This window comes from Sinocyclocheilus grahami, unplaced genomic scaffold, assembly GCF_001515645.1.
Source record: "Sinocyclocheilus grahami isolate Dianchi unplaced genomic scaffold, SAMN03320097.WGS_v1.1 scaffold78.1, whole genome shotgun sequence".
NCBI lineage: Eukaryota > Metazoa > Chordata > Actinopteri > Cypriniformes > Cyprinidae > Sinocyclocheilus > Sinocyclocheilus grahami.
The window spans coordinates 104,584-131,994 of NW_015505257.1; the positions used below are offsets into that span (position 1 = coordinate 104,584).

Here is a 27,411-nt window from a genome sequence, read left to right on the forward strand (position 1 = left end):
ATTTCTTAGACTCGGTTCTTTTGAACAGTTCATTTTAAAGAACCAGTTCATAAAATCAATTTAGTGATTCTTTTACTTCATTACGCAATTGCGTCACCTGCGTGGCATATAACATGCTCTAAAATTGCGCCATTTGTTGGCACATATTGCAGATTACTACGAGTATTAATAAAAAGTTGTTAATGTGTCCAGACCGATTAAAGTGTCTTATAATTAAGTCATAAACATATTTCCAGTTAATCTGATTAGGAATAATTAGTACTTTACATTATTTATGTCAACTCACTCATCAGGTTTTAGCTCATTATGAGTAGGACACGTCCAAAAGAGGTTCAATGAGTCGGTGAATTGTTGACTCGAGAACCGATTTGGTTTTTTTCGTCCACGACAGGATTTATAAACAGGTTCAAACGATTCCCTGAAAAGATTCGACTCAAGCGAACGATTCGTTCACGAGTCGGACATTGCTACTCCCTCAGAGAAATTGACAGCAGCTGGGACGCCTGTGTGAGCAAACCCGAAGGACAGACACGGCAGAAAATAAAACTCTGCCGTTACAGTGGGCTCCCCCTTCCCCTTTCCCCCACCGTTTGGGCGTACATACCAACAAGCCGACCCGGACGAGCGCTCTGACTCCGTTTCCCCGCTCTTACAGCGGAGCGGTCAGGACTTTTCTTCCTCGCGAACTGAAACGTCAGTAGCTTAGCCGAGCTAGCGGGCTAACGCGATTAGCTGGGTTCAGCTACAAGGAGGAATTACAATTATTCCACCGAAAGACACTGAAGAATGTCGGGGAAGGAGCAGAATAAACAATCCACCACCGAACGGCTCGTCAAAGGTACGTTTTCTATGTGAAACCATACGTTTTTTATCCAGTTCGCCTGGTTGTGTGTTAGCTAACCCGCGCTGGTAGCTGACGGGTGACATTCAGTTTATGTGTGATATAAATATAAGCAAGTCAGGACGTCTGTTGTGTTGACTGACTTTTGGATAACTTAAAAAAGTCTAATGACACACATGTTGATGGCTTATTTGACAGGTTGGCTCAGGCTGCATGGGATGAATTGGCATGAATTAAATGAGATCAATGAAGTTTTAAGCTCTAGTGTGCAAACATTACGTAGAAGCAAATCTCTCATTAGTGAATTAGACCATTATAGGGATATTAGTGGGGATGCATGATAGTTAAAGTGGTCTGAATATGCAAAGCCCCTGGGATTCATGAAATTGAAACCGCTAAAGCTGTCAAGTACGAAAAATAAACATTTGATTTTGCATTACAGGTGTTTTTTCTGTATTACTATAGGAGTATATATTACGTTAGGACTATATATATGTGTATATATATATATATATATATATATATACTTAAAATGAGTGACTGAGAATGTAAACTGATTTTGGTGGGCTTAACAGTTACAGTTAATATACATAATGGACAATTTCATAGTTCATTTTTTAATTTTATATTAATATTTTATAATAGGAAATGTATGCATTGTTTTGTGTGTGTATTACTACTTTAGTAGATTAAGTCCATAGGTTTGCATTTATCATCAGTTCACAACATTGACTCTAATAAACATTATTCACATCACTGCAGTACATCTGCTTTCATCCTTTTGCTTTATGGTTTAGGCAACATCAGTGAGAACTGTGTCACTTCAGCTTCGCTCTTTTGTCTGAAGTAGAACTAAACTAACTGAAGTTATCTGTGTGATCCCAATTAACCTCATACTTATAATCCTACTTTAGACACAAAAATAGGATTAAACCTTGGTTAGGTGATGCATTTGATGCATTTGATGCATTTAAGCATCAACTTATCAAGGGCTCGTGGGAGTTTCTCATGTCAAAGAGGTGAGACGCAGTAGAGTACTACAACTAATTGGATCATTAGGTCTGTGGCTTCATGGGTATAGAAGCACCCGGGGAACTTTGACTTGTTTTGGATTAAAACTAGTATGTCCACTGACATATATAGAGTATTCTTTCCTCTCAGTCCCTTATGTGCTGCTGTCAGCTCACTGTGTTTGGCTGATCGGACTTAATTAGACAGTCTCTGTAATGAGCTGAAAGCACTGGGCTCTTTAGTAGTCGTCTAGTTCTGGATCCATACTGACTTGCATCTCCATTTTCAAGTCAGACCATTCAGCGATCTAAAAACCCTCATTAAAAAGAGCCGAACTCTCTTTCTGTCTAGAATCCCTGTTCTTCTTTTTTGCAGGAATGGGAGCATTTCAGCTCCAAATTGGTTCCAGGTTTCACTGAACGTCTCCTTTCAGTTTAAGCACTCCGACACCTGGATTTTCCGCCACACGTATGTGCAATCGCAGGCTGTCTGAAAAATGTTTTTGTGGGATTTGTTTTGTAAGCCACAATGGACAGTCATCCGTGTTGAGGAAGGTTTGAACTGGAGAATTATAGTCAGTCAAGTCAAGTCACTTTTATTTATATAGCACTTTATACAATAGAGATTGTTCAAAGCAGCTTCACAGTATTAAACAGGGAAGTAACAGAATCAGTGATGCCAACTTCACCACATATGAGGCGATTATACAGAGAATCAGGACAGCGGAGAGGGAATATTGTCTGATGCAAGTGTTAATTGTAGATTGTTAGCACCTTGAAAGCGCTACTACCCAGTGACCGATCAGTGTCGTGCACCAGTATTCTTCTACCACGTCTGCGATAATTCTGTCTTGGCATATTTTCTGACTGATGAAAGATGAATTCAGTCGACTCATGTTAAAATATTAAAAAATAACTTGTTTTGTGAGCATGCCGGCCTGTTGTTTTGTTTAGAAAACATTGTGTTTGGAAGGAAAAATAACTAAAGCTTGTGTTTAAAAGGACTATAAGCTCTGCGAGAATGAACTCCAGCATGATTGAAGTGCTGAGTGGGAGTTGAGGTTCTCGCCAAGGCCGCGTCTTGATGAGTCCTCCCACAGTTAAAGCACGGAGCGTGGGGAATCAAGGATTGCAGCGGCACTTTTCTACTATGCACTCATCAGCCGAACCAAGCTTGGAACAATGCGACGGAGGCGGCGGAAAGATGAGGTTAAGTGCCTTTAAAAGCTTTGATTAGTTGCTTGACGTTTCCACACAACTCGTTTCTCACTTTCCCCTGCTGAGAACGGCAGACAGTCTGGCGGTTGTTGTGTTGTGCATTTAAACGTGGGTCAACAGTCAGTTGAAAGTTTGAAAGGTTAGCATGAAAGAGCAATTCAAGCTGGGTTACTGGCAGTGGCATCTTTGGTGGGTAACATCAACACCACCCTGAATGCCCACCCTGAAATCATATCACCATTAAATGCATGTCGTCAGGAAATAAGTGAGTTATGCAGCTGATGCTATAAAGTTTTGTACCCCTGTCAGGCTGCAGGTGAATTTGATGTTTTGACCTTTTGGCTTATTTACAGATAGAAACTAGAGCTGTCAGGGTCAATGTCACCCTGCTTGTGTAATTATTCTGTCCTCATGCATGATTAACAGACCGTGGGCCCCATCTCTTACTCTTTTCACCATGTGATTTCTTACCTAAAAGTTTCTCTTAATATCCCCCCCCCCCCAAAAAAAAAGAAAGAAAAAAAGAAAACAGTTATTGCGATAAAACCACAGATCAGGCCAAACACAGGAAGTTACACCTTTTCTAGCTTCCTTATTAATATACATGTGGTCTGGTCCAGCAGTCTCTTAAAGGGATAGTTCACCCAAAAAGTTACTCGCCAAATTGTGCAGAAAAAAGAGATTTAGAAAAATATTTAAGCTGTTTTGTCCGTACAATAAATGTCAGTGGGGTCCAAAACAAGCAAATCGGACCCGATTGACTCCTATTGTATGGACAAACAAACTCAGAGACATTTAAAAAAAAAAAAAAATAAATAAATTTTGCATTTCACAGTAAGTCATACAGATTTTGAAATGACGTGGGCTAGTAAATAATGATTAATTTCATGAAAATAATGAAATTTTTGGATAAACTATCCATTTAAGATTACAAAAACCAACTCAGTTTTGTTTCAAATCTATCTTTGAGGGCATTTAGATTTTTAATGGTTGGACAGCTATGCAGTGAGCAAGTGGGTGTATTTTTATTCTTGTAAACCAATCTCCTTTTAACTGGGCCTTCATTGGGTTGGGTTTTGACATCATCAAGGGTTGTGTACACCATGAGTGTAGTACAGTCGCCTCACTGCTGGGTAAATACATATTTTTTATTACTTTGATAGTAAAATCCCACTCCTGTCCTGAGGGCCTCATTTTCACATGCAAATGTGCCACACTGAGAGGTTACACACTTTCTCTGCCATCGCCGCAGAAGGGTAAACTCAACCCTCCAACCAGATAATAGCCCTGTTACAGCTTTAGTTAAAATACGCAAATGAGCAGGTGTCCTTCCTTTATTCTATCAGGCATGAAAGATTCGTCGTCTTTCTCTTCCTCATACTGGCATACAAAAAGAACAACACCCTCTGATGGTTTCTGCCTGAACAGACCCCAAAATCATAAAAAAAACCTGTTGATTTTGTAAACCCAAACCGATTCTTTGCTCCTAATTCCACCATTGGAGTCTCTGGATGGTTCCTAGTCATTCGAGCTTGAAGCATTGTGGTCTCTCATGCCTGTGGCCCCAGCACTGAAAGCCATGGCCATTGGCCAGACCCACATTCTTCTGGAGAGCGAGCCGTGCCAACCTGGCCTGTGACCCTGGCAGAGAGGATTCCATATCAGTGCCAACAGCTGGCCTTCTACCCCACCCCGACTTCAGGACGTAACTTCCTAACCCCTCTTAAACTGGTTTAAATGTTGTGGAATTCCTGCAACTGAAAATAGCTTGAGGCTCAGGGGGTTGCAGAGCGATTCTAGCAGGCATTTGGTTGCATGCATGCTCACCCATGCACATGGTGTCTGAATGTAAAATCCCAGCCCCCAAGTTGTCGAGGGTTTATTTAAGCTGTCTTCTCCATGACGGCAAGGGCTTCGTGTCTTCTTGACAAGGCCTGTGCGTGTTGGTTGGGGGAAGGGACGGGACCAGCTGTGGCCATGTTTGTTCTGATAACCCACATAGCTTTGTGGGAGAGTCCCAATTCCTGACCAATAACGGCAACTGTTATTACCATGCATATGTTTCGCTTTTAGTTTCTGGCAGTCAGCTTGGCATTGCATTTTTCAGGCAACCTCGTAACTTGCGAACTGTATGTTTTCAGTTGTCATCATGAATTGAGTAATAACTTGTCGTCTTGCAACCATGAAGTTTCACAAATCAATTTAATTTGCCTGTATTCAGGGAAGACGTTAAAGTAAACCGGCCGATGTCATTTCTCAACTCATTCACACCTGTCAAGGAAAGTTCAGAAAGTCATGAACTCGCAGTATGCTAAGGTTAGGGTTTGCACTAACATTGTTTAGGGAAAAAAATCAGGCCTTGTTTTTTAAGCTTTGCGGTGCTTAGTATTAAAGATTAGCACAGTCATCCCTCACTGTTTGTGATATGATATGACTTCAAATTGTGTGGCTTATTGTATGCTTTATGGCTGGTGGACAATAAAACAGAAGAAAATGGCCGTTGACTTACAAAAAATAGGCTAAAAAGAGGCTTTGGAGTGGGTTCTTTTTAGCAAGCATTTAGCAACTGTTCGGAACACATTAGCAACTGTAGCATTCCCTGCAACCACCTAAAACACCCTAGCATCATTGCAGAGAGTTTTGCAAAGGCAAGCACTAGGAATGTTCAAAACTGCATGTTTTTCCAACAGCTTTAAAATCTTGAATAATTAGGCTGGTTTCAGGTTCTGAAAATGTAATAATCTAGTTTTACAAACATACTTTGAGTTACTTTTGATGGAAGCCTGAAAAGTGGCATGTTAAGAAACTCTTGGGTTGATGTATTTCAGCGGTGGCGAACTCCGGTCCTGGAGAGCCGCAGCCCTGCAGAGTACAGCTCCAACCCTAATTAAAACTCACCTGCCTGTAGCTTTCTAGTAACCCTTCAGACCTTGATTAGCTTGTTCAGGTGTGTTTGATTAGGGTTGACGCAAAACTCTGCAGGGCTGCGGCTCTCCAGGACCGACGTTCGCCACCCCTGATATATTATTATTTCGAGTAACACCGTAACAAATTTTTCTGCTTTTGGTTTCGTAATTTTATCACATACCATCTGGCTTTGAAATTGTGGAGGAGCTGCGCTTCCTTAACTTGGAGACACCTCGGTCAACAGATGCTGTGATAGACTCTGAGACCTCACCACACCGTTATCAACTGCACAGTCGTGGCTGTAAACATGCTGCTGTAAATTTAGACATTTGTTTCAATGCTCTATCGGAAAGTTCCAAATCAATATGTGGTCTGAATTGTTCTGGCACAAAACTCTAATCCATTTTGTACAGTCAAAATGGCTTAAAAACCTGTATAATGTTGTCTTGGATGTACATATTATTTCTCTAATGTATGAAATGTCTGCCAGCAGGGTTTCCCTGTGACTAACAAGACTAAAAAGTCAGTCCTTCTTTCTCCTCTTTCCCACAGCAGTGCCGTACCCTCCCACGACGCGGCTCACCATGAAAGAGCTGTATGAGGACGGCAAGCCCAAGGTGGAGCTTTTGAAGAGCCACCTGGTGAAAGAGGGCCGCCTGGAGGAAGATGCGGCCCTACGCATCATCAACGACGGCGCCAACATCCTCCGCCACGAGAAATGCATGCTGGAAGTGGAGGCCCCCATCACAGGTAGGCTGTTGCTCACTTGATGACTCACTGTGCGGCGACGCTATAGACCTGTCGTGATTCACAACCAGCTTCTACATCCAGGATGTGGTTCTCACAGGATCTTCGCTACACCTAATGCCGTAGGATCACAGAAAAACACGATGCCCACTGGCGATGGTACTCACCCACATGCTTTCTCATAAATAAGAGTTAGTTTACAGCGATACAGTTCTTCTCATAGAGAACGTTATCTAAGACCAATAAAAGTGCCCTCAAGGTTTTGCGATTACTTGATCGGGCATCTCTGATATCCTACTTAATCTTTAGTTTTAGTCCTGACCCCGACATAATCGTCAAGTCAGCGAGAAGAGTGTGATTATTTTCATATGGAGCTAGTCTTCCACAGCAACCCCTAATGTGGTTGCTCTGTAAAGGTCAGAGAAACAGTTGCATCCTAGACTCTCTCTCACACACCCCCACACGTTAATTCCCCAGTGGAGGCCACAGGAAACCCCCAGCACTCGCCATACACTCGGGCAAACACACAAACAGGTGTGTGGATATAAATGGGCACGTCTATCTACATCTTTCCCCCCCGCAACCCCCCTTTGCACTCTCTCATGTTTTTCAAAACACACACTATGTGCATGATAATTGGCTTGCAAGAGAAAACCGAAGAGATTGTGGCATGAATAATTGAGATGGTGTTTCTGCCTACAACTTTTTACCTTGTGGAGGTTTAAGCGGAAATGGGGTTGGTTTAGCCACATCCTATTTGTGGCGACCACTATTGTTCTGTTTCAGCCATTTGAGTGGGCCTAGTATTTGTGCACTTCCGTTTTGGTGGTTTTAATATTTGTGCACCCTCAGTTGCTCAAATCCTAAGATTTCTGCACCTATTTTTTGCCTCCATCTTAAGCTCATGAAGATATGTCCTTGACCTTCTTGTGTGTACACAATGTCTGATATTCTTCTTTTTTCCCCGCAGCATTCTCCAGTGTTTTTGTTTTGGCCACAATGACGTCACACTGTTTTTGTTGTTTCATCTTCAAGTGTTTTTCTTAATGTGTTTTGTCTCCGTCTACAGTGTGCGGAGATGTCCATGGGCAGTTTTTTGACCTGATGAAGCTCTTTGAGGTGGGGGGTTCCCCGCACAACACGCGCTATCTATTTTTGGGAGACTATGTGGATCGAGGCTATTTCAGTATTGAGGTGAGTGTAATTGTAATGTTCACAAGTTATGTAAAATAGGGTTAAGTGGTAAACAACAGCTTCTATAATGCCTAAACAAATATAATTAAAGGAATACTCTAGATGCAATGCATATTAAGCTCTCAATACATCATTACATATTAAGATCAGCAGTATCGGGAGCATGCTGTTGATTACCATAGAAAATCATTTCAACTTTCTCCTCAGTTCACAAAAATTGTGTGTACAGTAATGCACTTACAATAGAAGTCTGTGGAGCAAAACATTGTACATGGGAAAAACATCAAGATATGCACATTTTATTGAACATACAGCCACAAGAATTTATATATATATAGCTGCTAACATGAGACTAGTGTGATCTTTCAACTCCTTTCTTACCACGTTCTCGGGATATATGGTCATTTTTGCAATTGTGAAGGGATATTTGGAGAAAACTCAACATACAGAAGTTACATCCTTAGATGTTCTTCTCCTGCTAAAAGTAAAGAATGGTATTAACAATAAAGTACAGACTTTGCAACTTTCCCTTTTGTAATAAAAAAATAATAATCAGCATAACCACATTAACAAACATATAGCTTCCCATTTCTGCTTTTAAACTGTCGAGAATGTCTTGCCTTACAGACCACCATTATGAGTGTTGTAGTGTATAGAATTGTATTTGATTTTTATTAACTAGTGAACAAAACCTTAGTTTCTGTGATAATCGACAGCATGCCATAGTGATGCACTGAAATTTTGCCAACCAAAAATGTTTTGTCAATGCCAAAAAATGAATTTTCAAATTTGAATTTGACGTTTAATTAGCACTTCTCAGATGATGCACTTTGACCGAGTCAGCGTCTATTTCTCGTATGCAATGTGGATCAGCTACAACAGGTAAACATGTCAGCAGTGTGGATGCATTTCACAGTGACCAAAAATGTAGCAAAAAGTAGAAACCACTTTGTTCTTCTGAAATAGTGAGAGGTGGCTTGTTGCCGAAGAACTGTACTATGACTGGTTTAATTTATCACCTGGACAGCATGCCAAGTTCAATTACCCAAACTTAACTACCCAAACTTAAAATTTTTAATTTATCCAAAATATAAAGCTGAAAGTAATTTGTTTCTGTAAAAAAAATTGTGCATCACTAGCATGCCACAAAAGTTGTCAATAGAGCCAAATCTGTTTTGAATCCAGAACATTTTTTTTAAAGAGGCTAGTTTTGTTTTAAATCTCTTTATGAAACTTCAAGGCTTTTTGAACACATTTTTGTCGAATGAACACATCTCGCTCATTTTATTTCGACACTTGAGATGTTCACATTTAATATAACTTGGCCCACAGAGGATGCCATGTGGCAGTGCTAGTCAAACAGCCTCTGTTGTACCAGCATGCATTGTGATGATGCAATCAGCATGTCACCTTTGTCTGTAAAGCAGCCACAATGAAGAAGCAGATGGCATTAAAGGATTATTGATCCCGCCATCCTGCAGGCAAGAGAATGCGCTTCTCAACATCCAAGTTCCGTGTAAATTGTTAAAGAAAACCTCTGGTCCGGTTTATCAGCTGGCGTCTTTTATATCGTTGGCCTTGATGTCTGATGTCACTCTGAATGGGCCAGCAAGCGCAAGTCCTCAAAAAGCTTCCACCTCTGCGCCGCGCTTTGGTTGCAAAGTTCAGGGACGGGAGAAATGTCATGGTTAAAAGAAGCGGTGTAAGAGAGCGGACACACCGCTGCTCAATACCATCAAACACAGCTGAGGGTCCAGGGCCACCGGCCACCTGAGATGCATAGAAAGAAAGCGTGTGTGTTTCACAACAAAGTCCACGCTTAGTTTCTACTCCCTGCCTGGACATCACAGACCACAAAGGACTGAACTTCAGTCATCCTCCACACCACCTGCTAATGCCCTCTGACTGGGACGCTGCAGTCATCAAACGCTTGCGTAGGTTACACCACCAGACTTTGCCCCACCCTGACACCCAGAGCTGTGTGGAGAACGCTTCATTTTCAGTGTTTCTCTCAGTTCAGGGCTTGATGAAATGGCCATTGCTGCTGGGCCTCTTTAAAGATAACGGTAACCTAAACGCAGACTATCCTTCCTGAAAGGATGGAGAATGAATTGTGTATTCTGCAGATTAACACTGAAATCCTGTTCACTGTTACGCAGTGGTGTTCTGTGGATAATCTGACCATGTGCAACCTGTATAGCCTTGCGGGTGTTTAATGGGATAGTGGAGATGAGCTAATGGTGCATGCAGAGTGACTGACAGGTTAAGATTTGAAGCGAACATTAATTTAGGCACTTTAGTTACACCGTTTCAGGGCTTGGGGTTGAGAGATGATATCAGAAGTGGATGTGAAAAGATTGAAATCATAGTCTTGCTTAGCACAGCAAAGTGTTCTCTGTCTGCCCAGATGTGTTTGTGGTTTAGCATGTTTGGATTGTACATCAGCTTCAGTTTCTGAAGTTCTTATCTGCCACTGGTAGACTAAGTTTCTGTTCGCTGTGAGATGCTAGCTTTACTAAAAAAAGGTACACTACAGTCCAAAAGTTTGGGGTCAGTAAGATTTGTAATGTTTTTAAGAGGAGTCTCTTATGCTCCCCAAGACTGCATTTATTTGAACAAAAATACTGTAAAAACGGTAATACTGTGAAATATTATAACAATTTAAAATAACTATTCTGTTTTTATATATATATATATATATTTGTAAAATGTAATTTATTCCTGTGATGCAAAGCCGAATTTTCAGCATCATTACTAGTCTCAAGTGTCACATGATTCTTCAGAAAGCATTCTAATATTTTGGTTTCTTATCATTGTCAATGTTGAAAAAAGTTGTGCTGCTTAATCTTTGTGGGAACCGTGATTCTTTGAATAGAAAGTTCAAAAGAGCAGCATTTATTTTGAAATCGAAATCTGCTGTAACATAAATATCTTTACTCTCACTTTTGAACAATTTAAGGCATCCTTGCATAAAAGTATTCATTAAAGAAAGAAAAATAAACACTGACCATAAACTGTTGACATCAGTCAGTGTGTATGTCAAGAATTTGTTTCTTACTCTTTCTTTACCATCCCCACAAAAAAAGTATTTTTAGCAATATATATTTATTTGCCTAGATGTGTTTTTATAATGTTTTTCATTAAATGTTCATTTACTTCAGTGACATGTGTAAATCAACAGAACAACACAGAAAACTATGAGTATTGGTCCAGTTGTCATCTTGGAAATAAATACAAAATAATAATTAAAAAATTTAAACAAAAACAATTGCATCCAGTCCAGTTTTGTGTAAAAATGTCTAAACTCTTAGTCCTATAAAATGAGTTCAGAAATGTTTTATATTTATTTATTTATTTATTTGATATGAGAGATTTGAAATGGAAAGACGAGTCAGCCCCATTGCTCACAGGTTGCTTGTTTATAGCCAAGTGGCCGTAGTGGCAAATTAAGTCAGTAATTAAAGTATCCCTTGCATAAAGAAAAATATGCACACCGTATATGCTAGTGTGCTGTTATGATACAATGATTTTCATTTTTCAGTGATCTATTCCTTTAATAAAATATCAGAGTAATGGAGGTATAATCCTCTTAAACACTGAACCTGCTGTGTCGTGGCCTTCCAGCATATTAGTTTGAGCTGAATCAGAACGCTAATGATTGTTCAGCAGTATTGTGTTTGTTTAGGTTTGACTGAACATATTTTTTTCATATCCACTTGGATATCAGTCTCTTTAACACGTGGTCCATACTGATGTTTAGGGCTGGATAACTGCAGCTACCTTATAATGTGAAATGCATTGTGATGTGTATGTTACAATTCAATACACAGTCATTCATCACTTTTTCATAGTTGAATCAAGGGCACTAAATGTACAAGGCAGTTCTAGTCTGCAGGATGTGTAGTTTAGTGCTTCAGAAACAACTCTGATCACACTGAGAAAAATTGGTTTTAGATTTTCAGTTTTTCATTATTTGAGCTGTAGTGAATATGAATACACACACACACACACAAAACTGAAGTATCAATGCAATTGTGAGAAACAGAATATCGATATATGATAATACTGCTATTGTGTGTTGTGTATTTTTGTGAAATGCTTTTTCTGTTTGCATCTGCAGTGTGTGCTCTATCTGTGGGCCTTGAAGATTAACCATCCGACCACCCTCTTCCTCCTCAGAGGCAACCACGAGTGTCGGCATCTCACGGAGTACTTCACCTTTAAACAAGAATGTAAGCTCAGCTCTTTAGAAACTCGGAACGTGTGTGTGTGTGTGTGTGTGTAAACGTTATCAAGAGAATGAAATGAGATTTTGCCACATTCTATCATTCAAGTCTGTCATGGCAATTTTTTCCCCATTACTATCGTGGCATCCCGAGAGAGATTATGTCTTGGGAGTATTGGATGATGGGCCGCAGGCACAGAGCTCAATCACGTCCCTCAGCACTCGTCAGGGCTCTTCACTCCCCACTTAGGTTTACATCAGCCATCAGCCCAGTCATGACAAATTCTGACAGCTAACTGAAACCCTCACATCGAACGGCTGCCTGCTTTCCACCAGCAGCTGATGATCAGCCTACCCACACAGAATCTGTGCAAAATTGTAACACCCATCATTCATGCAGTTATATAAATCCCTCATTGACTTGCTTATTAAATATTTTGGCTAATATAACTGTGCTTCCAGCAGTCACTATAGTTTTCTCAGCCCTCATTTTTACAATGTTACATTTTACTATGATTAAAGTGTCTGGTTTATTATTATTTAATCCCTGAAATTGTTTTATTTTGGACTGTTTATTTTACACATTCGCTATATATATATATATATAGCTAATACAATGCAAATAATAGCTTTTTTAAATTTGTGTTTTTAGTCTTCAGTTTGCACACTGTTTGGAGGAGAACATTGGGCAAGATTTAATATTTTTACAAATAAATACATTCAAAATCATCTAAATGTTAAAATTCAAGGATGTACAATTTTTAGAAATTAACACATTTTATATACCTTATATTTTGATTTTGTGTAATTAGAATTTTTATAAATTTTAATTTATATAAACATTTTTTTATTTAATTTAAATTGTATTTTTTTATATGTTTGTGTGTATATGTGTATTGCATATAGTTTATGCAATACATTGCAGAAAATAAGATTTTTAATCTGATCAATTAAATATTTATAGATATCTATTTTTAAATATCTACAGTTTGATAAATTATCAAACTAATTGTTAGTTGCAGTCTAAGTTAATTAACAAAACCTTCAATTAATGTCAACAAAACAAATGGATCTGAGGTTCTGCTCCAAAAACTCTCCAATCAAAACTCACCAATTTAGCCAATCAGGAACCACCCAATGGCATTTCAGTTTGGATCAGCAGAAACTTGGCTGTTAATGCGTTTATCCAGCCTAGATCAAGGCTGGCTGTTTCTCCGATAATGATAATGATAATGATGTGCTACTTCACCACTTGTTAGCTCATTGCAGTGTTGTTTTTTGCTCATCACGAGGAAGCCTGTTTCTCATCTGTCAGTGCTGCTGTTTACAATACGCTGTACGGCTGGCCCGTTCTAAAATGTCAGGATTTAATGGCAGTATGCGGCCCTTGTTCCACATGTAACCTGCCTCAGCCTCCTTTAATCAGCCTCCCGCCGCGCTGGTTTCCTCAGTTCATCCCAATTAGCACGCGGGTCTGCTGCAACATCACCTAACAAGGCATGCAACATCCTCCTCCTCCATCTCTTCCTCCAGCCTTGGAAAGTTGGCAAGCCTCGGTCTGCCCTCACCCACCCAGTATTACTGTGATATGTCAAATGGACAGTGTGACAGCCTCGGCTTGAAAAGCTCATTCACTCCGCTTGTGCCTGTTTGGAAGTACAATGGTGTTTTTATTGTGGTTCTCTCATCGCAGGCAAGATTAAGTACTCAGAGCGCGTGTATGATTCCTGCATGGAGGCCTTTGACTGCCTTCCCCTGGCCGCTCTGCTCAACCAGCAGTTCCTGTGCGTTCACGGAGGCCTGTCCCCCGAGATCACCTGCCTCGACGACATCCGGAAAGTAAGTAAGATGTGGGGCATCGCTGACAGTCCTAAGCTGTTGCATTGCGTGTGCGACATTCATGACAGGACAGTATTGGAAGGTGCTGAATTTGTTACGAAGGCGATGCTTGTTTCACTATTGTGATGATTCTTTAAAGGGGATGAATTTAGACATGCAACTTCTCAGAGGGAGTTGTATCGCTAAATCACAGCAAGATGTCAACATGCTGAAAACCTCTCTGAGAAGTTGCATCTTTAAACTGATCTCTTTTTAAATCACTGCTGCTATTATTATTATTAATAATAATAATAAAGTAACTATTTTAAATGTAATAAAAAATACAAATATATTAAAGTGTCTTATTATTATTATTATTATTATTATTATTATTTCATAATTTATATTTCCTAAATGTTTAAACTTTTCCGTTTATTATAATAATAAATTATTTATATAAATGGCAATAACAACAATGAAATGACAATAATAATAAGACACTTTAAAAATGTATTACATTTTTTGTTATATTTAAAATAGTTATTTTATTATTATTATATTACAACAAAATAGATGGTCAGGATGGTTGCCTTGTTTTGAGTCAACCATTTTATTTTATTATTTTATTTACTTATTATTATTATTATTATTATTATTATTATAAAATATATAAACAAATAAATAATAATAAATAACGTAGCAATAATAAAATAAGATTTACATTTAATTATCATAAAATTGTTACATTATTTTTTACGATACTACTATATACTATACTACTTTCACTATAATAATAATAATTATTATTATATAAAATTTAATATTTATAATAATTATGCTAAACTAACATTTCTCTCTATTTTTTGTAATTATATAATTGTAATTTTTGTAATTATATAAATTAAAAATTTAATTATTTTGGGATATTAATAATTAGTTTAGTTTAGCTTAGTTTATTTATATATCACAATAAAACAACAGTTGCTGACCATTGTGCTGTACAGTTCAGTGCATGACCTTTAATACCCACACAGTGATCAAGATGAGAAATAAGAATATCATGATCGACCGTATCAGAGGCCTCACTCAAATGCAACAGCAGAAGTATTACAGAGGTCCCAGAATCAACAGATAATAAAATATAATTTGACACTCTTAAAAGAGCTGATTCTGTACTGTGATGTTTCCTAATGTAATAATTGGACAGAATCTACCTTCTTAAGGATTTTAGAAATAAAAGGTCATTTAGAAATTGGCCTAAAATTCGAGAGAACTCACATCAAGGTTAGATTTTTTTTTCAACAGAGGTTTAACAGTAGCATGCTTTAAATATTCTGGAACAAATCTTACAGAAAGACTTATTCATTATTGATAGAATGCAGGGCCCAGTGACATCAAAATCCTGAATAAGTAGCTAGGCGAGCTGGAATAATGTCAGTTACAGATGTGGTTAGTTTTAACTTTGGAACCAGTTCATGAAGAGAGTCTATAGAGATAGTTTCAAAGGCATTAAAATATCAAGTACAAACCAGAAAAGAGGAGGGATCATAGTTTATGGGGATAATAGTAATAGTTTAACATGTCTTTTAAAAAGTATTACAGATATGTGTGAGCACATTTGGTTAAAACACTTTTTGGTCTATTTGTTTTCAGACCATAAAATGATTGTATTTAGTTATTTCCTTGTTAATATGTGCTTGGAATGGTTTGCTCAGTGCTTTCCGTAATCACTTTAATGTCATTAAAAATGTCACTGATTTGAACATTTTAAGCAGATGCGAACAGATTTGTTTTGTTGCAGTGACAGATAAGATGGTGCTGGAGAACAGAATTTTTTTTTTTTTTAGTTCTGATTGTTTGTTTTGCACTGTTGTGCTGCAGTTAGACAGGTTTAAAGAGCCGCCAGCTTTTGGGCCGATGTGCGACCTGCTGTGGTCTGACCCTGGTGAGGACTACGGCAGCGAAAAGAGCTCGGAGCACTTTTGTCACAACAGTGTGAGAGGATGTTCCTATTTCTACAGGTACTCCAGCTGACAGTCTGCCCACATGCACATTTGTTTGATAGCTGCCTACTCAGTCCATGTTCAGTCGCACCTCTCAATGTTAGTTATGCCGTTTTGACTGATGGACTGCTGGAATCGCTAATTACACCTCTCTCCGTCTCTTAACAGTTACCCTGCAGTATGTGACTTTCTGATGAATAACAACTTGTTGTCAGTTATAAGAGCACATGAAGCCCAAGATGCAGGGCGAGTACACTGCACACCACACTCATAAACCAGACTGCTCTGAACTGAATGTAAATAGCTCTCTTACTGACAATTTCTGCCCCAATTTCACTGACCCCCTTAGGTATCGAATGTACAGAAAAAGTCAGACGACAGGCTTCCCCTCTTTAATCACAATCTTCTCCGCACCAAACTACTTGGATGTGTATAACAATAAAGGTAAGAGCTCAAGACAGTTTTGAGCCTGTGCCATTGTGCTGTGCTCTTTAATTTTTGGCCTTATGCTATTTGGCCTTATGCAATTTCAGCAAATATCATAATACATATAATATAAATTCATGAAGTCAGGATATACATAGCAAATTATTTTGCTCAGATTCGATTACAAATTTAAAGTCTCTCAAAATCGGAACAGGCTTTCTGATTAGTTTTTTTTTCTTCTTTCACCCCTCAAGCTGCTGTGTTGAAATACGAGAACAACGTCATGAACATCCGGCAGTTCAATTGCTCTCCTCACCCATACTGGCTGCCCAATTTCATGGACGTGTTCACGTGGTCACTGCCCTTCGTCGGGGAGAAAGGTAAAGTGCAAATGGGAATGGAATAATCTTTTTTTTGTTTGTTTGTTTACATTGATTTTGATACCCATCAGAAATGCATTTGCAATGGGATGTGGTTTTAGAAATGAGTTTTACTGTGCATCAATTCTGATTTGATGGTTTATTGATCCTCAAGGAAATATTCAGACAACATTCATTATCTGTACATAATGACCATATGCATTATGTTGAACACTACGAAGCATGTAATGTATACAGTTTTAAAGCATAAGTAGTGCTGGGCGGTATACCGGTTCATACCGAATACCGGTGTTTATTTTTGTTATGATATGAATTTTTAAAATACCGCAATACCGGTGTATGTTGCCTAAACAACGTTCGGAACGCGACACAGTTTGAAAGGGGTCCCTTTTCACAGTTGCACTGTGGTGAGGGAATAGCTGTATGTGTTACGAACCGTGAAAGTTCCAAAACTGAAGCTGTAGAACTAATAGAACGTGATGACACCAAAGAACTCATCCACAATATCCAGATTGACCGCCACAAATATCCACCGCCCCCTGCCATCAGCTCCCGCGTCTCTCACACACACAAGCTCGACTTATGCACTAGATTTAGCAACTTTCAGACCCTTTTAGCTGCTTTTTTCCATAGAATATTCATACTGACAAACCTAGCGACTTTTTCGGATAAACCTTAGCTATGGTACAGATGGAAGATTTTGCCAGTGCTGTCCCGAGAACATGAGGTCTGACTTTCCCGGAGAAGTGTCACCTCTCTCTGCGTCTGTTCTGTGTAGTGAGCGGCAGAGAAGCAGCTCATTCAGTTGGCCACACCGCAGCTGACTCGTCAATAAATGAGAACAAAACAGCATTTCCTAGCACCTGTCGCTTACTGATTGTTTGGAATTATAAATAAGAGCGTAGTTTTTTGTTTGTTGTTTTTTTTAGGTTGTTACTCAGATGCAGGCAGTGCGCTGCATGAGTAATATAAAAAAGTAATATAGCTAAAACAACCGTTTAGCCGCTCTTTAGTGTAGATTCATGTTGATTTTATCAGACGATGCCGCGATTATAAATGAGAGTGACTCCTGGTTAACATGTATTAAAAGGGGTCATGTTTAGTCACTATTTAGTTTGGTATTTTTTGACAATATTCACTCATCATGACAGTAAAATAGGGCATTCTAAGTCAATATACTGCAGTATTTCCTCTCTCAATCAGTAGAAAATATGGTTAATACCCGGTCATGCATGAAAAAAAATACCGTCATGTACCGTGAAACCAGTATAATTTTGAAAAATACCGTGATATAAATTTTTGGTCATACCGCCCAGCACTAAGCATAAGCATGTAATTAATAGTAGAAGTATGGTTTTTGAAAAGCATATGTTAAAGTTGGTCTTCTCTCATGTGCTTGCAGTAACAGAGATGCTAGTCAACGTGTTAAACATTTGCTCAGATGATGAGCTCATGTCAGAGGGAGATGACACATGTGAAGGTAAGAACACGTAAAGCTGTTTTTCTGAACTTCTTGAGCTTCCTCTTATGAATGGGTCTGTGTTTGGAGGTTTTGCTGCATTGTAGCATTTTTTTAACCCCCAAATAAATTCAGTTTAGTTGAGCCCCACTGTGGTCTGAGGTTGGGGATATAAGCAAAAAGTTACACTACCGTTCAAAATTTTGGGGTCGGTAAGATGTTTTTAAAAGAAGTCTCTTACGTTCACCAAAGCTGTGTTTATTTGGAGAGAGAACAAAAAAAACTAAATTCAGTAATATTGTGAAATATTACAGTTTCAATAACTGTTAATCTATCTGAATCATTCTAATATGATGATTTGCTGCTCAATAAATGTTTCTTATTATTAATGTTAAAAACAGTTGTGCTGGTTTTATGAAAACCATGATACATTATTTTTCAGGATTCTTTGTTGAATAGAAAGTGAGGTCTGACTTTCCCGGAGAAGTGTCGCCTCTCTCGGCGTCTGTTCTGTGTAGTGAGCGGCAGAGAAGCAGCTCATTCAGTTGGCCACACCGCAGCTGACTCGTCAATAAATGAGTACAAAACAGCGTTTCCTAGCACCTTACTGATTGTTTGGAGTTATAAATAGCGTAGTTCGTCTGTTAATATCACATGCACTTTTTTGTTTGTTGTTTTTATTAGTTTGTTACTCAGACGCAGGCAGTGCGCTGCATGAGACAAAAAAGTAATATAGCCAAAATAGCCGCTCTTTAGTGTAGATGCATGTTGATTTTATCAGACGATGCCGCGATTATAAATGAGTGTCTCCTGGTTAACATGTATTAAAAGGGGTCATGTTTAGTCACTATTTAGTTTGGTATTTTTTGACAATATTCACTCATCATGACAGTAAAATAGGGCATTCTAAGTCAATATACTGCAGTATTTCCTCTCTCAATCAGTAGAAAATATGGTTAATACCCGGTCATGCATGAAAAAAAATACCGTCATGTACCGTGAAACCAGTATAATTTTGAAAAATACCGTGATATAAATTTTTGGTCATACCGCCCAGCACTAAGCATAAGCATGTAATTAATAGTAGAAGTATGGTTTTTGAAAAGCATATGTTAAAGTTGGTCTTCTCTCATGTGCTTGCAGTAACAGAGATGCTAGTCAACGTGTTAAACATTTGCTCAGATGATGAGCTCATGTCAGAGGGAGATGACACATGTGAAGGTAAGAACACGTAAAGCTGTTTTTCTGAACAGCTTTTTTCTTGAGCTTCCTCTTATGAATGGGTCTGTGTTTGGAGGTTTTGCTGCATTGTAGCATTTTTTTAACCCCCAAATAAATTCAGTTTAGTTGAGCCCCACTGTGGTCTGAGGTTGGGGATATAAGCAAAAAGTTACACTACCGTTCAAAATTTTGGGGTCGGTAAGATGTTTTTAAAAGAAGTCTCTTACGTTCACCAAAGCTGTGTTTATTTGGAGAGAGAACAAAAAAAACTAAATTCAGTAATATTGTGAAATATTACAGTTTCAATAACTGTTAATCTATCTGAATCATTCTAATATGATGATTTGCTGCTCAATAAATGTTTCTTATTATTAATGTTAAAAACAGTTGTGCTGGTTTTATGAAAACCATGATACATTATTTTTCAGGATTCTTTGTTGAATAGAAAGTTCAAAAGAGCAGCATTTATTATAATCAATTTAAAGCATTCTTTCTGAATAAGTATTACATTTTGAATGGTAGTGTATTTCACAAAAATAAATTGTATACTATATACCACCTTGAAATGTCTATTCAGGAACTTTCTTCCCTTTTTTTTTTTTTTTTGTCTGCTCAATATGGATTTCAACTCTGTTAAATATATACCAGCATGCCCCTCTTCTCATCAAATAGTAGTTCTCTGATTAGTGTGTATTAGTCCTCAGCGAATAACCCATATATTTCTATTTAGGACACTATATTCTTGTGTGCAAGTTGCTTTAAATACAAACTCGGCATTAATTGTGTGATTTAAATGGGCTTCCTGCTCTATTGTTCAATCTGTTTTATGGATATAACACTTTAGAGAAAGGAAGTGCATAAACGGGGCTTGTTTTATACTTCATGAATGCCTTCAAATCATGTTCTTTTTGTTATCAATTATTGGTGAATTATATGTATTGCTAACCCTCTAACCAAACATGCATTGCCCTTAGTGGCTTACCTGAGCTGAGACGACCTGTATTTCCATTCAGTCACTTCAGTAATTTAAAAAGTATTACTGTTCTTAATGCAAGAGCCATGAAGTACAGTGATGCCTCTTCTGCTGTAATGAAACCAGATGAACCCGTTCTGAACGCCCCCACCCCACTTCTGAGGAGCTGTCAGGAAGGAATACAGTGTCCCATTTACTGGTCTTGATGCCCATTTGATTTGTCCTTTTTTTTTTTTTTTTTGAATGGTGCATAATTATAACTTGGCCTGACACACTTCCTCTCTGTGTCTGTGAGCCTTTGAGTTTTGAAATGGGGTTTATTTATTCCTTATGAGAGTTCCGGATGAAATGGCCCATTTGATCTGGAGTATGTATGACTCTTGCCATCAGATAGGATTAGTGTGCAGGTAATGATGTTGATTATCTTTTGTTCTGGATAAAAGTAGTTCATAAAATGTACAAGGTTTCAACTTGACAAATATACAGCAACATTTTTCCCATCAATAAAACTATACCCTAACATTCCCTAACTCTGTTTTTCTTTTGCTGTGTCCCTCCCAATTTGTGCATGTTTGTGGCAGGTGGCACCCCGGCAGTCCGCAAGGAGGTGATCCGAAATAAGATTCGTGCCATTGGCAAGATGGCCAGAGTTTTCTCTGTTCTTAGGTGAGTATACACACTTAACGTACAAATCCCTCATGGCCAAGGATTTTACACACACACACACACACACGCACTCCGTTCTGCACATCAGAGATGTGGACCTATTCTTTAAAAGCAATCTATCTATCCATCATCTCATACATGTAGTATTTTTATAATGTATTATAATACATATGTATATTATATATTTATTTGAACAATTTAAGGTCAACAAGTCTCTTAAAATATCAGATAATTTGACCTTTCTGATTTTGTATCTGTGTGTGGGGTGTTTTCAGAGAGGAGAACGAGAGTGTGTTGCAGTTAAAGGGCTTGACCCCCACTGGGACATTGCCTCTGGGTGTGCTGTCAGGAGGCAGACAGACCCTAGAGAGCGGTAAGTCTCGCTCCCGGCATCATTGAGCTGTCTCTGCGGTGGTGTGGAGGCCGATACCTGCTCTCCACCGACCCCCTGCTACTGTTACACTCTTTCTTTCTGTCTTTACCTCTCTCTCTCTCTCTCTCTCTCTCTCACTCTGTTTCTGTCCCACCTCATCCCGCAGCTCTGCCTCTCTCACGGTGCAGCACACCCATCATCGACTCGATCGAAAGTGATATCGTTTAAAGAGGGGGGAGATTTTACAAGGGTTTGGTCATGAAGGGGATTTGTCAACACGCTTCAGATTCTCTGTCCCGACAGGGACTTTAAAAACTTCCTAGCAACGCTGAGATTGTAGCAAGTGCCAAGGAGCTGCTGTGGGTGGTGCTTTCACAGTGAGAGGGGCTCCTGTGAGCTTATGACTATGACGCAATATGACCCAATTTAACCAGCGCCTGTCGGTGTGATATGCTGCTTCTCCCTGCCTTCACTGTAAAAACTCATCAGCCTGCTGCATCCTGTTGCCCTCCTACTAACAACCACATTAACATGGTCAGGTTTGTTTTTGATGAAAGTAGGTGAATTTAAATTTGGTATGATTTCAGAATGTTGTATAATATATAACATGCTGCACATACTAGGGGTTCGGGATTTGAACAGATCTCTAACCCTAAAGGTGCAGTCATATTAGTGAAATTTCAGCAAAAGAGGCTCATGTTCTGTCTTCAAAAGTGTAGCAATGTTTGAAGTACTGCACAGAAGTCACTTTTAAACCAAGCAACTTTCTGTTTATCAGCGTGGCGAGTTCTGCTTGGGGAACCTTTTTTTCCCCTCTCACATGAAAGTTCTGATCTTGTGGATTCCTATTTAAAAATTAAAAATTTCTCAAAGCAGCAGTAAATGTGACTGCACCTTAGCTTTGGTGTCTCTAACAATGTTTGTGTTGAAAGACTTAAAAGATGCATCAAAATTGTGCTATTATTTTTCGGAGTGTTCAGACTTCTTCAAGTCATATCTATAGTATCGTACAGACTTGAGGGTTGACTTTTTTGACTTGAGCCAGGGCAAAGCCAGCCAGACTGTTTTTGCATTTGCAAAACACTTTTATTTGTAAGGAACAATATAAAGAGGGCAGAAAATGATGGGCTTTAACTCTTGTTGCTCATATGGGCACAATAGCTAAAAGTGTCTTGAGTATTATACTCCTAGACCACCGTTCTGACAAAACCACTAAATTTGTATGGTTTTGTAAAGCATGCTCTACACTCTGGATCCCTGTTTGAAAACCCCTACAAAAGAGACCTCCAAAAGGGTTTGGGTTTGGCTAGGGTTTAATAAAAAGTATTTAAAATATTCCAAATATTGCATTCTACCATTTAATTTTTTTACACAGTATTTCACACATTTAAATCTTTAATGTAGTTCAAAGGTTTGGGGGGAATTTTACATTGAAAAATCTTTCAAATAAATGATGTTCTTTTGAGCTTTCTATTCAAAGAATACTGAAAAAAGTATGGTAATATTAACAAAAATATACAGTTTTTTAACGTTGATGAGAAATATTTTTTGAGCAGCAAATTAGCATATTAGAATGATTTCTGAAGGATCATTTGACTCTGAAGACTGGAGTAATGATGTTGAAAATTCAGCTTTGCATCACAGGAATAAATTAGATTTTAAAATATATTAAAATAGAAAAGTTAATTTAGTTTGTAATAATATTTCACAATATTACTGTTTACTGCCTTGAACAAAAGAGACTTTAAAAATGATTAGTGGGAAATGCACTTCCAAGGAAATTGTAATTCTTGGAGATCTGTGGCATTAAACTTTTTTGGAACGCCCCGCTCTGTAGGTCATATGTCAAGGCACAATGAAGTACAACATGGTCTTATGATTATAATGTGTTAGTGGTGCACAGGGGAGGGGATGTAAATAAAAGGATTCTTTAGTAGCTGAAAATAGAAATAAAGTGACACATCGCTCAAAACTGTCTTGCCTCTCATCTTCCGGTGATGGCCACAAATAAACTGCCATCATGCATACATTGCTTGGCATTTTTTATGGCGAAACCCTCTCCTTTTTTGGCTGTTGTATACCTTCAGCTTTAAAAATAGACTAGATTAATGTCAAGAGTAGTTCAGAAAGCCTTGCGTTTCAGATTCAAAAGCCCAGTTTCTCAAAAACAAACCTGACCAGGAAAAAACAAGTCTTGAAATCTGTTTATGTTCTGGATGAAGCAACTAAACTAACCTCTCAGTTTTCTTCCTGTGTGGCATGTGATGCGTTCGGGCTGGTGTTGGGAGGGGAAGATGAATGATTGGGAAACAGGGAGGGGGTTTGAATGGACTTGTGATTGCATTGATAACTTGACTCACTTTCTTTCCCCGTTCGTTTTGGGCATGGCACTACTACTCATGCTTACACAGCCACCGTAGAAGCAGAGGAAGCACGAGGTATGCAAGACATCTGTGAAACCTTCTCAGTGTTGTCTGTCTGTTACCCTCCCCCTTGGATTAACTGTCCTTCCCTTTGTAGTCGCCGATGTCATTTAGTGTTTATTTGTGTGTATGTAGTTCACGTGCTTGTTACATTTAAAGCTAGCAGTTTTGTTTGAATTGCACGTTGAGAGATTTGTTTCTTTGTTCAGTTTGCATTAAAAAGTCAGGTGTGTGATTTCTGCACCACTAAACGGATACAAATTCAACCTGCAACAGCATTCACAAAACATTTTGCTTTCATAATGTGACTCAGTATAACAAGGAACTTGTGTTAAGAAAGTAAATATGATTGGTTTTGATTTTGTGTTAGTGATAGTTGACCCATTTGCTGACACTCATCATCTATGACTTTTTTCTGTGGAGCACCAAAAAATTTTTTATTTAAACGACACCGGAGTGAGTAAATGACATTATTCTCATTTTTGGGTTTGCTATTTCTTGTAACACTTGATAAACTAGTAGATTTGGCTGTTGAGAGAGGACTGTTTCAGAAAGTCTCACAAGCGCACAGCTGTTTAAAGGGGGGGAAGCCAGAGGCTGGGGTGTGAGCAGACCACAGCATGAGACTGAATCTTTGTTTTTATCAGTTTCACTTCCTGACCAAAAAGCACCCAAATAAACTCCGATCTAGGCCTGTTTTTGCCTTTTGACGTGGGTACATCAGCATTTCTGGTTAATGTTATCTATACTAGTCAAAGCTTTACTGTACACCCTCAACTTTTTCTCTTTTTCTCATCGCAGTTGGTTGATTGGCTGACTGGTATATTTAGCTTTATTTCAGCAACCTTTTTTTGGCTGCTCTTTGGGGAAGAACAGCGCTCTGTTGTCATGCTACATTTAGTGACTGGAAATGTTCATATCTAATAAGTTATTGTTGGGATGTAGGGCTGCTTGATTTGGGGGGAAAAAATTAATTGCTTTTTTAAAAATTTTTATTAAGATCCAACTATTCTGTGCTTTGTGATTTAGATATCAATATGACTATATAATAATAAAAAGCTGCACAAAGATACCAGTAACGCCCAAAACAAAACCAAACTTTGTCATTGCTAAATGTCACTTCATAACCAGTATCGTTAGCTAACGTCCTGCTTCCATACTTCCAGCCATCCAAGGCTTCAACCCTCAACACAAGATCCAAAGCTTCGAGGAAGCACGCGGACTGGACCGGATAAACGAACGAATGCCTCCACGCAAGGACACCATGCAGCCAGACGGCACTGCCAACTCCATCAACGCAGCCAATTCCCCCGACAAGAACGGCACCAACGCACAGGCGTAGTAACCCAGCAGCTACCCTAACGCTCTCCCTCATCCTTTCCTTTCTGTCTCTTTTTTTTTTTTCCTCTGTCTCTCCCTCTGTTTTCCTCTTATTCTCTCTCTTTTTGGTAGAGGTGATGCCCCCTACATGCAAAACTCTCCAGGACCATTTCGGGGAGATTCGCACAATACCATGAAGAGGACGTAGTGAAAAACAAACCATGGTTCTTATTTATTTACTGATATAGATGATAAGAAATGTAAGATCTGTAATGGTGGGAAAATTGAGATGAATGAATACGTACATGATGAATATTACAAGTGTATATAAAATACAGAATATATATATATAGACATAGAATTGGGGTGGTGTAAGGTCATCTTAGATTCAGTAGTTTAAAAAACAAAAAAACAAACAAAAAAAAAACAATCCATTTTGTAAATTTACGTTTATAAATTAGACTTCTTTGACTTTTTTTTTTTTTTTTTAAACAACCCAAGATTTGCTCAGCAGAATTTCTTTATCATTGTTTGTGCACTTGGCAAAATAATTCTTGACCCAGCATAATTATGTAGAATGCTTATTTGTGAATAATACCCAAAGCGAGTATGATAATTGTTGATGCAAAACAAAACAAAAAAAATCTTGGTATTGAAACAATATGTGGAAAAAACCTTCATAATGCCAATTATAGCTAAGATGAGTGCATTAATAACAAGTGTTGACACGTGTATATGTACAAGTACATTTTCAGGTGTTCCCTCAACCAAAGTCATGTTTACTTTTTCATTTGTTTTCTTTTTCCTGTTCATAACTCAAACTACACCAATTTGTAATCAAAAAGGTGAAAAAAGCAAAAACCATCCCAGAAGATTCGCAAGATGGTTGGAGAAGCGATTATGTCTGCATGTTTTTGTCTACTTTCTCCATCCATTTTGTAGTCAGTCAAACTTGAATAATTCTCTACCAAACTCTACCATAATTTTGCACACTTTTAGACCTTTCGACGTTTTGCATATACCACAGTGGTTAAAGGCACGTTTTAACTGCCATGAATTAATGCTTACTTTATCCTATGATATGTGTTAAATGTGATTGGATGAGGTGGATGTTAGACATCTCAGAAAATGAGCATGCATGCCTTACATCTTGCATCTCATCTCAGCTAAAGTAACGCATATGAAATTTGTGAAACCAAATTTTTTTTTTTGTTTTTTTTTTTCATTTCTACAAAACCGTTGTAGCCCACAAGTTGAACATTTTAAACTTTAAAAACCCATTTAATTGTATTTCAATTTATATACTTAATGTACCTATAATAGTTTGCATCAGCATTATCTTCAGCGCTAGTGTTTCTATAGCTGAGCTGTGCGCTCTTCTAAACGCCTGTATTCTCTAGAGTGGACCATTTTCCACACATATGATTGACTGAAGCATCATCTTTGCATTTATCTGAAGCAAAGCAACGCTATTTTGATTGCTTTTACTGTACTGTGTTTTGAGAATTAAGGACATGATTTGCAAGAACTGTTTACCAAATCGTCTTTTCAAACCTTTTGTTTTCTGTACCATTATTGTTGCATAATAATCCGACGACTGGAGATTTCGCTGCACAAAGACTCAAACTTCTTGTGCGTTATACATTTGAGATCATGTGCCATGCTAATAACTATTGCAAGAGTTCTGTGTGCAGGCATCGAGACTGTCGCTCACATGTATTTTCCTTTTTTTTTTTTTTTAAATGCTGCAAGCAGTTCAGGGTCTGTATTTCTTGCGCAATACTTTTCATGGTGCACATCTTAAAACAAGACTTGGCGAAGGTAAACCTGCATGTTATCATCACTGTATTTAAAAGTAACTCATCCAAAGACAGTTCAGTGTTTTAATGTAATATATGGCTTTATTATTAACAAAAGAAAAAAACAACAACTGTTGATTGTATATGATCGTTGCCTCTTCATTTGCTTGAGAAGAGGCGAGCGCTCAATCGGCGATGTAGTCATGTAGACACTCTGTAAAGAAAAAACCCCGCCTTGGTTAAGTTAACGCTTTACTCTTTGCGATATAAAACACCTGAGAGAGGCCTACAACCTTTAACAGGTACCAAAAGATGATGAGAAGTTCATCATGACCACCTTTTCGTGTCCCCTTTTTAAGTGATTGTCTTTTCAAGTCTTTGTTTTATGTAATGAGCCTCTGCAAACTA

General features: G+C 38.3%; 1 protein-coding gene across 3 annotated transcripts; it reads left to right on the top strand.

Moving 5' to 3' along the window:
• The first annotated feature begins 442 nt into the window (after positions 1–442).
• LOC107586120 (serine/threonine-protein phosphatase 2B catalytic subunit gamma isoform-like) lies at positions 443–27,411 on the top strand. Of its 3 annotated transcripts, none has more exons than XM_016273351.1 (14): positions 443–838; positions 6,529–6,726; positions 7,793–7,917; positions 12,038–12,149; positions 13,836–13,981; positions 15,842–15,981; positions 16,132–16,209; positions 16,313–16,407; positions 16,644–16,769; positions 18,172–18,249; positions 21,004–21,088; positions 21,364–21,461; positions 23,873–23,899; positions 25,051–27,411. In XM_016273351.1, the coding sequence occupies exons 1-14, from the start codon at positions 787–789 to the stop codon at positions 25,224–25,226; spliced, it is 1,536 nt and encodes a 511-aa protein (XP_016128837.1). In that variant the 5' UTR covers positions 443–786; the 3' UTR covers positions 25,227–27,411. The 3 variants fall into 3 exon arrangements, with proteins under 3 accessions (XP_016128837.1, XP_016128838.1, XP_016128839.1); XM_016273352.1 differs by having other exon boundaries at positions 6,532–6,726; XM_016273353.1 differs by lacking the exon at positions 23,873–23,899.

Coding starts and splice junctions, on each gene's coding strand:
- LOC107586120 (XM_016273351.1), top strand. CDS start 787: ATGTCGGGGAAGGAGCAGAATAAACAATCCACCACCGAACGGCTCGTC. Junction 21,462..23,872: donor CAGACAGACCCTAGAGAGCG/GTAAGTCTCGCT, acceptor ATGCTTACACAG/CCACCGTAGAAGCAGAGGAA. Junction 23,900..25,050: donor AGAAGCAGAGGAAGCACGAG/GTATGCAAGACA, acceptor CCATACTTCCAG/CCATCCAAGGCTTCAACCCT.